Source organism: Neofelis nebulosa, chromosome 10 (assembly GCF_028018385.1).
Source record: "Neofelis nebulosa isolate mNeoNeb1 chromosome 10, mNeoNeb1.pri, whole genome shotgun sequence".
NCBI lineage: Eukaryota > Metazoa > Chordata > Mammalia > Carnivora > Felidae > Neofelis > Neofelis nebulosa.
Window position 1 is genome coordinate 100,264,324 of NC_080791.1, and position 10,865 is coordinate 100,275,188.

The 10,865-nt window shown below is 43.8% G+C and overlaps 1 protein-coding gene across 1 annotated transcript; it reads left to right on the forward strand.

The window, feature by feature from the left end:
* Nucleotides 1–1,017: 1,017 nt before the first annotated feature.
* Nucleotides 1,018–2,021, forward strand: LOC131488760 (olfactory receptor 4S1). Its single transcript, XM_058690594.1, has one exon. The coding sequence runs from the start codon at nt 1,018–1,020 to the stop codon at nt 1,945–1,947; it is 930 nt and encodes a 309-aa protein (XP_058546577.1). The 3' UTR covers nt 1,948–2,021.
* Nucleotides 2,022–10,865: the final 8,844 nt, after the last annotated feature.

The window sequence follows — 10,865 nt, forward strand, 5'->3', positions numbered from 1 at the left end:
AAACCCCTCACTTCTCAGGATCCTGCAGCTTTGACCTGCTCACATCCTCTGGGGGAGGGTCTTGCCAAGCAATGGCTAGGTGCCAGCTTGCCCCAGGAACGTTTGAGTGACTGCACTGGTACAGATGCCCAGAGACTGTCACCCCACCCCAGGAAAAAGTTCATGGGATCATGTAGCAGCAGTGTTTCAGGGATTATGTTAAATCACAACACACATCTGGCACCAGGCTTCATTGGCTTTTAATGTCCGTGTTCACACACCAGCAAACATGGCTGTTATCTGAGGTCTGCTGAGACCTTTGCCTGTTGGGAGCAGCCACAGCCTCTACCAAATGTCCTCTCAGCAGGTGAACTGCCTCTCCCCATGTGGCCTGAGGACCCCTTGGCCCATGTTGTCTGCTCCTGGGGATTTGCCCTTCCCACCAGAGCTCTTCCAGGTATCGAGCTGCAGAGTTTCAGACTCTGTGCTCCTCTATTTATAGAGTCTTAATGGTATTTAAACTTTCTCCTTTCTCCTTTCTCTTTTCTCCCTTTCTTGTTAAGTCCCTTATGGGTGCTTCCACTCTGTCTCTTACTCTCCATCTGCTTTCAGGGTGAGTGCTTTTCCTGTACTGCTCCCCCCTCCCCCCCACCCCCCCTCCCCCCCGCCCTGTCTCCCTATTCTCTCCGCAAGCAAAAATAGCTCCCTATTCTCCATGGCTTCTCTCTCCCCCAGTTTACCTCTCCTTGTTGTGTACCTGCCAAGTTCAAGTTGTGCAGAATGTTGTGTTACTCCTCAGATCAATTTTCTAGGTGTGCAAGATGGTTTGGTGTTGATCTAGCTGCGTTTCAGGGACAAGAGAAGCAAAAAACTTCCATGCTCCTCTGCCATCTTGGCCCCTCTCCTCAAACAGGTCCAGTGTTAGAATCATTTAGACCTGAAAACAGTTTTCTGATTCCCTGGATTGTCAAAACTTTCTTATATCACATAATTTGTGTTCTTGCAGAGCTAACTACTTTTTTTGTGCTCAGAGAAGCCATGGGAACCAAGAACAACGTGACTGAATTTGTGTTGTTCGGCCTTTTCCAGAGCAGGGAGATGCAGCATGTGTGCTTCGTGGTCTTCTCCCTCTTCCATGTACTCACTATCCTGGGGAACCTTCTGGTCATCATCACCATCAATGCAAGCAAGACCCTGAAGGCTCCCATGTATTTCTTCCTCAGCCACCTCTCTTTTGCCGACATGTGCTATCCATCTGCTACCACACCCAAGATGATCGCAGACACTTTTGTGGAGCGTAAGACCATCTCCTTCAATGGCTGCATGACCCAGCTCTTTTCTGCCCACTTCTTTGGTGGCACTGAGATATTCCTCCTCACAGCCATGGCCTATGACCGCTATGTGGCCATCTGTAGGCCCCTGCACTACACAACCATCATGGGTCAGTGGAAGTGTGGCTTGCTGGCCGGGGCCTCCTGGGTGGCTGGCTTCCTGCATTCCATCCTACAGACACTCCTGACAGTCCAGCTGCCCTTTTGTGGGCCCAATGAGATTGACAACTTCTTCTGTGATGTTCATCCCTTGCTGAAGCTGGCCTGTGCAGACACCTATGTGGTGGGGTTCATTGTGGTGGCCAACAGTGGCATGATCTCTTTGGTGTCCTTTATCATTCTTATCATCTCCTATGTGGTCATCTTATTGAACCTGAGACACCAGTCATCTGAGGGCCGGCGCAAGGCTCTGTCCACATGTGGCTCACACATCATCACGGTCATTTTGGTCCTCGTGCCCCCCATGTTCATGTACATTCGTCCCTCCACCACCCTGGCTGCTGACAAACTTGTCATCCTCTTTAACATCGTCATGCCACCTTTGCTGAACCCTCTGATCTACACGTTGAGGAATAATGAGGTGAAAAATGCCATGAGGAAACTGTTTAGGGTACAAGGGAGTACAGGGGAGAAGTGACAGTCCAGGGAATCTCCTTCAGCCTGGAACTTGGGAGACTTCCCATCTTGTAGCATCTCCAATTTAATGCTTGTAATGACAACTGTGTAATAATAATAATCCCACATATTCCTTCAACCTTTCATTCATTAAGTATTTATTGTCTGCAGTCAGTGAGGCATTGGGGATACGGATAAAAGTAAGATGTAACCTCTACCCCACAAGAGGATCACAGTCCGGGAGGCTCTTAGTGATACCGAAGGGCTGGCTCATTCAGGAAACCTGTGAGGTCTATAATTGAGGGAACCTCCAGGAAGGCTGAGTGGCTCATCTACAACCATGGAGAATACTACTACATAATTCGTTTATTGTGGCTAACATAGTGCTCAATGACATTTATTCTCTCATGACCTCCAAGGCACTTTATTTGTGGTCCTTCATTTCATGCTCTCAGCCGGCAGATGAATAAATAAGTGTAGAGAGGTTATAGGATTGACCCCAAGTCACCAAATAGACCCTGAGCCAGGTGGTGACCAGAATGTAGGTCCCCTAAGTCCACTTTCAGGGCACTCCTCACCTCAGAACATCTTGACAAAGACCGTGTGAAAATTAATACAGGGGGTCCTCACTGAAATGGAGTCAGGAGGCCAGCAGGGGGAGCACTGATGCCCTATCACCACGGTCCTCAAAAGCAGAGTCCACAGGAAAAGAGGACGTTAGAAGCCCATACAGCTTTACTATCCCTGCAGGAGGAAGAAAGTCCGCTCTGCTCCAGGCAGCAGCCCAGCAAATGAGAGACGGCCACAGCTCAGCCAATGAAAAGACACTATGCTGAGAACTCCCGGTTTACTCCAATGAATTTTGTGTTTAGAACAGCCACTGCCCCCCACCCCCGCTTCCTCTATAAAAGAGTGTTCCTTTCCTTAATTTCAGGGATTTGTCTGTGGTTTCCCATGGTTATCTAATTCTGGGTTGCAATTCTGTGCTATTCCCCTTTAAACCGGTTTTTGCTGGTAAGATAACGGGCAGTTTTATTTTTAAGGTTAACAACTGAGTGAATGGAGACTGGGTAGGATGGACCAGGAAGTTTTGAAGGACCAAGGATTGGTGGTGACCAGTGAGGATGGAGAACAGAGCCAGGGAAGGCAAGTTGTCAGCACTTTTCTCTCTCCAGCAGAGCAGGGACTGTGGCTCCTGATGAGGAAAACAAAGACAAGAAAAATGTAGTAAATTAAATCTCCTTACAGCTTGCATTGCACTGATAGATACCAGAGACCTACAGTGAATAACTGCCTCAAGGAGTTTCTTGCTGCTTTAATGTCTACATTTCATTAAAAATTAAAGGCAACTTTACCTTGACAATAGCTAAATCTTCAGGGTCTTGTAAGACCCTGCTTTCACCATACAGAAATTCCTTTGAAACTATCTCTATCCTCCCCCCCTCCCTCCACAAACTTAAAAGTCTATGAGTCACTCCTCATAACCCCAGTGCAGCTCTTTCTGCCCAGGGGTCCTGTCCCTGTGCTATAATAAAATCACCTTTTTGCACCAAAATGTCTCAAGAATTCTTTCTTAGCCGTTTGCTCATGAACCCCACTTCGTAATTTCATCAGCTCCCATTTATCCCCTTCTGTCTCCCTTCGTTTCGCTGCTAGAGGGAAAGTTTATGCAGAATGGATTAGGAGGGCTGCACTGGACATCTTGCTTAATTAATGTTGGTTTGCAAACCGCCCTTCCGGCAGGGAGAGGCCAAAGAAAGAGGCAGGCGGTTCCAGATCAGTAGGGGCAGGTTTAATGAGCAGGTTTAATAAGTTACATAGGAGGCTGTCTTAAGTGGGACCCAGACCAGTAGATTTCCGCACCTGCTGACATTATCTTAAAAGGTTATACAGAGACCATTAGTCCAGATGGTTTCAATAACTCCTTACACTCTCAAGGCGAGTGCCCGGAAGCGGCTGAGGGAAGGTGGGCAGAGAGAACGTTCATTGGAGAGGGGCTGGTGGGGATCCTCCAATTCTTTGGATACAGCTTGAGGGCCAACCAGCAGTCATGACCTCTCAATGACCTCTTGCAACAATTAACCATTGGGTCATTCACCCCTGTTGGGTGTCAATTTCCTCATTTTCAAATGGAGACAGTAACATTACGAGCTTCTCTTTGGAAAGTTGCTTTGTTAAAGTCCTTTGTAAAGTCTGTTGTGCAGAGGTCGCTCCCACACTGTTTATGCTGTGGTCCTGTTGTCCTAAAACCCTGACTACTCTCCTAAATGCCAGGTGGATTAATTCGCTTCTCAAATGTTTATCGATGACTTAACATGTGGTAAGTACATTCTTTTATTTTTATTTTTTTCCATCTGGCTTTGAGTTTATTCAATGCAGGCCGCCCAGCCCTTCCTCAGAGCGGTGGCTGAATTTGGGGAACAAAACAAAGTCCTCGGAGGTGAGAGTGTGGATTAGGGTGGAGCCTGGGGTGAGGTGAAGGTGTACAGGAGACTCTGGCCCTCAGCGTGTTGGCTGTCCCCCCCCCCCCGACCCCCTATTTTCAGCAGGCTGCGGTGGGGTTGGGGGGGCAGGTCCACAAGGAACAGGTCCTGGGCTTTTTGCTACTTCCCAGTCCCCCTTCCTTTCTGCCCTGTGTCCTTACTTTGGAGGTTCAGAGACTAAACTTTCCACCTGGCTGGGAAGGTGGGGGAAGGACGGAAGGAAGGAGGGGCCCAGGCCCCAGACCATGGCCCTGGTGCCTTTCCTGGGTAGGAGCTAGAGGGACAGCAGAAAAGCAGCTGACAAAATCTTTGCATTCATGAAACTTACATTTACGTGGCTGATAAAAGTTACTGTTACTGAATTCTTCCAGTATGCCAGACTCTATTCTAAGTGTTTTTAGTGAGTCTCTGCCTCTGGACTGTGAACTTCATAAGAGTTTCACAGTTTTGTTTTCTCTCCCCTCAGAGAGGGTGTCTGCAGCTGACAGGAGCCGGGTGTTCCCCCTTCCCCCAGGTTAGTGCTGGTTGACTAGTTTCCCCTGAGTGCGGGTCTTGTGAAGAATAGGAGTTCTGGTGCATTTAAACACGGTTCCTTTTTCTTTTCCGCTCCCTGCTGGAAGTACGAGGGGATTTTTCTCTGATATTTACTGTGGGCACCTGGTCGAGCTCCTGTAGGTAAATCTCGCAATATTGTGGGCGGCCTCCTTACTGGGTTTTCTGGGGTTTTTAACTCCCAGACTTGTTCATGCTGAGCCACCCGCGCTTCATTGATTATAGTTCAGGTTTTCCTACCCCGGCCCTGATCCCAGCTGTGGTTTCCTCGTGTGCATCTCTGCTCTGGGAGGCTGCAACCCCTGCGTTCCTCCGTCTTCTCCCTAGTCTTGGTGGGGGGCAGCGGTTTGCCTTGTGTACTCCCTCTTACGGACCCAAGAGGAGTTGTTGGCTTTTCAGTCTGGTCAGCTTTTTTTTTGCTTAGGATGGAGTGGAGACTTCCAAGCTCCTTCAGTGGCAACCGGACTGGAATCCCTGTTCTCCCTGTTTTGACTGTATTAACCACTTTAGCTGTGAGGACAATCTCGTGAAGTCGACATACTCCTCAGAAGTGTGATCAGCTTTGGGTGAGGATGTCAGTGTTGAAAAACTCCGTTCCGTCTGATGCCTAATCTAAGTACAAATGTTCATCTTGACTATGAGAATAATAGCAACAAAACAGCAGTGGACCCCTCAAAAGCACACTATCCTGAGAAGTTTTCATAGATCAGCTTTATCTGTGTTGAATAAATGATTCCTTTAAAAGTCCTTGGAAGAGGGGCGCCTGGGTGGCGCAGTCGGTTAAGCGTCCGACTTCAGCCAGGTCACGATCTCGCGGTCCGTGAGTTCGAGCCCCGCGTCAGGCTCTGGGCTGATGGCTCGGAGCCTGGAGCCTGTTTCTGATTCTGTGTCTCCCTCTCTCTCTGCCCCTCCCCCGTTCATGCTCTGTCTCTCTCTGTCCCAAAAATAAATAAAAAACATTAAAAAAAAAAAATTAAAAAAAAAAAAAGTCCTTGGAAGAATAGGAACATGTATGTCTGTTCAGGTTTGAAGATAAATGCAAGTGTAGAGAGACACAGGCCAAATTACTTATATGGAGTCACATACAAGGACTTCTAATTGCTAGTTAGTGCCCTGATCACCATAGAAAACACCATCAAATTAAGAAGATCTCATTGCTTCCCAGTTACTCCTCTTCCCTCAGTGAAACCCCATTTTAATGCTCCTAGTACAGATATTCTGGTAGTTGTAAATAGATGAAGCTTCTTGGCTGGACCCTGAAGCCACTCCCTCTTATGCTTTCTTTAAACTCCATTGAATAACCTTTTTTTCCTCAACTTTCATTCACCCTCCAGTACGGGGTCTCCCTGGAGGACTGCTTAATTCCAAATGTAAACAACATGTAATTTTTACTGCACATTTATTTCTTCTGCCTCATTGGAGAGAGAGTAGACAACGGATGTTGTGGGAGCTGTGGTTTTGGGGAAAGGACCATGAACTCCTTGGAGGTTGGAAGCACCTGCAGTGAAGGCAGAAAAGGAAAGTGGACTAGAAGTCAAATGCACCCCGCCCCCCGCCCTCAGGCAGATATCCTTCATGAAAGTAATTTTTGGGCACCTGGGTGGCTCCGTTGGTTGAGCGTCTGACTTCAGCTTGGGTCATGATCTTGTGTTTCGTGAGCCCCACATTAGGCTCTCTGCTGTCAGCCTGTCAGTACAGAGCCCGCTTCGGATCCTTGGTTCCCTTCTCTCTCTGCACACCCCCCCCCCCCCTTATGCTCTCTTTCTCAAAAAATAAATAAAACATTAAAAAAAAGTATTTTTTTCTTACTTGCCTTTAAAAATATTTGAGACAAAGGAACGCATGACACACGCATTGTAAACATAATTATTTAGTGGACATCCATGAATTTGATATCCAATCAAGCACCAAAACGATCCCAGTAATTTGTATCTGTGTGCTTCTCCTCTATTCTGTTTCTCACAAATGATAACCAATATACTGAAGATAGGCTTTCAGTTTCCTTACTTTATGAAAATATTCCAACATGTGGCTATATGCCTTAACAATACTTATTCAGTTTTGCTTGTTTCTCATTTTATAAAAACGCTGTTATACATGTATTGTCTCCTGGACTTGCTTTTTTCCCCTCAACGTGAATGAATTTCAGAGATTCGTCCGTGTTTTTGCCTGTCGCTGTATTTCACCGTTTGTCCCAGTATACAATATTCCATTGGGTGAATATGTAATATTTTCCTGTTCTGTCAATCTACCTTGGTGGTTTTCATGCTAAGAGTGCTTTTATGAGCGTTTTTGAATATGTGGAGAAGTTCACCTGTGATAGATACCTGGGGATGGAATTGCTGTGTTAAAGAGTATGCAAATGTTCAACTTTACAACGAAAATGCCAAATTGCTTTTGAAAACAAACGGTGGTGGTAGTATTCATTCCCACTAGTAATGCATAAGAGATTTTGTTGATGTACATTCTTGCCAACATGTAGTATTGCCAAGACTTCTGAATGGTTTTGCCAATCTAGAGGGTATATGTGGCATGTAATTCCTGATTACTAATGAGGTTGAGAATATTTTCATGGTTCTTGTCCTACCTGCTGCTTTTTTCCCCTGTGAATTGTCAATTATTATCTTTTGCTTGTTGTTCTCTTGAGTTTCTTGAATGAAAAAAAATGGGTTTCTAAGTGTCTTGTGTATATTTTGGCTAATGTTCTGTCAGATATGTTGATGATAAGTTTAGCTCATAACTTTTCTTTTCGCTTTATGCTGTGTTTATCATTTTTGTTTTCAGTGTATAATAGTTTTAAATTTCCATTATTGTTAGTGCTTTCTGTGCCTTAAGAAATAGTTTCTTAGGTCAAGGTCAGGGTGATATTAATTGATATTCCAGAATTTTAAAGTTGTGCCTTTTTACTTAATTTCTTATTTTACTTAAAATTGATTATTGGGCATTGTGGAGGAAAGGATTCAATTTTATTTTTTCCCTTATGGAAAACCAAATATTCCATCATCATTTATTGAATAGTCCTTTTCTCCATTCATCTACAGTGCCACTTCTGACATATATCAAGTTTCTGTATTTTCTTTCTTTTTTTTTTAAATTAAAAAAAATTTTTTAAATTTTTTATTTTTTCTAAATTTTTTTTTAACGTTTATTTATATTTGAGACAGAGAGAGACAGAGCATGAACAGGGGAGGGGCAGAGAGAGAGGGAGACACAGAATCTGAAACAGGCTCTGAGCCTGTCAGCACAGAGCCCCACATGGGGCTCGAACCCATGCACCGCCAGATCATGACCTGAGCCGAAGTCGGACGCTTAACTGACCAAGCCACCCAGGCGCCCCTTAAAATTTTTTTTAATGTTTTTTATTTTTGAGACAGAGAGAGACAGAGCATGAATGGGGGAGGGTCAGAGAGAGAGACACACAGAATCCGAAGCAGGATCCAGGCTCTGAGCTGTCAGCACAGAGCCCGACGCAGGGCTCGAACTCACGGGCCGCGAGATCATGACCTGAGCCGAAGTCGGACGCTCAACCGACTGAGCCACCCAGGCGCCCCAAGCTTCTGTATTTTCATGAGTTTGTTTCTGGACCAAACCTACACTCTTTTAATTACTATAATTTATGTCTTGATATCCGGTAGGACAAGTTTCTCTAATTCTATTTTTTATTTTTATTTAAAAAAAAATTTTTTTTTTCAACGTTTTTTAATTTATTTTTGGGACAGAGAGAGACAGAGCATGAACGGGGGAGGGGCAGAGAGAGAGGGAGACACAGAATCGGAAACAGGCTCCAGGCTCCGAGCCATCAGCCCAGAGCCTGACGCGGGGCTCGAACTCACGGACCGCGAGAACGTGACCTGGCTGAAGTCGGACGCTTAACCGACTGCGCCACCCAGGCGCCCCTCTAATTCTATTTTTTAAAGAATATCTTGTTCTGTGTTCACGCTCTGTCTCTCTCTCAAAAATAAATACACATTGGGGCACCTGGGTGGCTCAGTAGGTTGAGTGTCCAACTCTTGATTTCAGCTCAGGTCATGATCCCAGGATCGTGGGATTGAGCCTCATGTCAGGCTCCATGCGGAACATAGAGCCTGCATTCTCTCTCTCTCCCTCTGCCCTCCTCTCCTCCTTGTGCTCTCTCTAAAAAATAAAATAAAATAAAAATTTGAATAAATAAACATTAAAAAAAGAATATCTTGTCTGTTTTGAGTCTTTATTTTCTAGACAGTTGTAAATCTAAATTGTCACATTCTACAAAATAACTTACTGGGATTTTGTTTTGAATTGTATTGTTCTATAGATCTTTGGGAAGAACTTACATTGGGGTAACTCTGATTTGCTTATGTGTTAATGTAAACAAAGTCTTCTGAAAAATCTAAAGGCATAGAGTTCTGTGACTAATAAGTGATTTATGAAACACTTGTTCCCAGGAAAACTGTTAAGGGAGAAGAGGAAGCAGGACAGAGAGAAATATGAACAAGGATGCAGTTTCAGGTGAATTCCAGCGGAGGGTCCTTTCAGACTGATTTTGCAGGAGAACTCTGGAGTGTAAATTATGCCTGGAGTGTGAGTGGAGTTTTGATACTCCCAGACTGTTTAGACATTAGCTAAGGGCTTCTCTGAGTTTGGGTTGAGGCATAAATTCCCAGATACTTATGTCTATGTATTAATATAGGGAAAATTGACTCCAGCCCCAAGACAATATGTGTTAATTGTTGGCAAAGTGTATAAAGGGTTGTGGGTTAAAAAAAAAAAGGATAGAGATCTGGACAAGGTTCTGAACACACCTTGACATTCTTTGTCATGTTCTTTATTTTGGTGGTGTTTAATGTTTTAAATCAGGTTGATAAATTGCTGCACCCAGCTCCTTTTATTAGATGTATTCTTAGGAACATTATGGCTTTGCTGCTATTATAAATAGCATCTTTATTTTTTCCAGATTTATTTACACGTAGTTTATGACATTGTGTAAATTTAAGGCATACCAGGTGTTGGTTTGATACGTTTATATATTGTAAATAGATTACCACCATAGCGTTAGCAAACACCTCCATCCCGTGACACATTTATCATTTCTTTTTTGTGTAAGAACATTTAAGAGTTGCTCTTAGCACCTTTCAACTATATAAAACAGTATTATTAACTATATCACCATGCTCTGGATTAGATCTCCAGAGCTTGTTAATCTTATAACTGAAAGTTTGTACCCTTTGACATTATAACTGAAAGTTTGTACCCTTTGACAATATCTCTGTTTCTTTTATCACCTCGCCCCTCATAACCGCTATTTTGCTGTTTCTCCGAGTTTTCTTAGATTTACTATTTTTTTTTTTTAGATTTTGTGTAAGTGATACAGTATTTGTCTTTTACTATATGACTTATTTCACTTAGTATAATGTATTTAAGGACAACCCATGTTGATGAAATGGTAGGATTTCATTCTTTCTCATGGCTGAATAATATTCCAGTGTGTGTATGGGTGTGTGTATGTGTGTATGTATGTATCTATATATCTGTCGCATCTTCTTTATCCAATCATCTGTTAACAACCATTAGGTTGTTTCCCTATCTTGGCTATTATGAATAATGCTACAATAAACATGGGAGTGCAGATACCTCCCTGATATACTGTTTTCCTTCCTTTGAAATAAATACCCAGAAGGAGGGTTGCTGGTGCATATAGGAATTCTATTTTTAATTCTTTTTAAGGAATGTTCATACTGTTTTCCATAGTGGCTGTATCAATTCACAGTCCCACCAGCAGTGCACAAATGTTCTCTTTTCCTTACATCCTTACCAACACTTGTTATTTCTTGTCTTTTTTGATAATAGCCAGGTGTGAAGCAGTAGCTCATTGTGGTTTTCATTTGCATTTCTCTGATGATTAGTGTCATTGAGTACCTTTTCATGT

What these genes read in the sequence shown, in the direction of transcription:
- LOC131488760 (XM_058690594.1), top strand. Translation starts at nt 1,018, where the DNA reads ATGGGAACCAAGAACAACGTGACTGAATTTGTGTTGTTCGGCCTTTTC.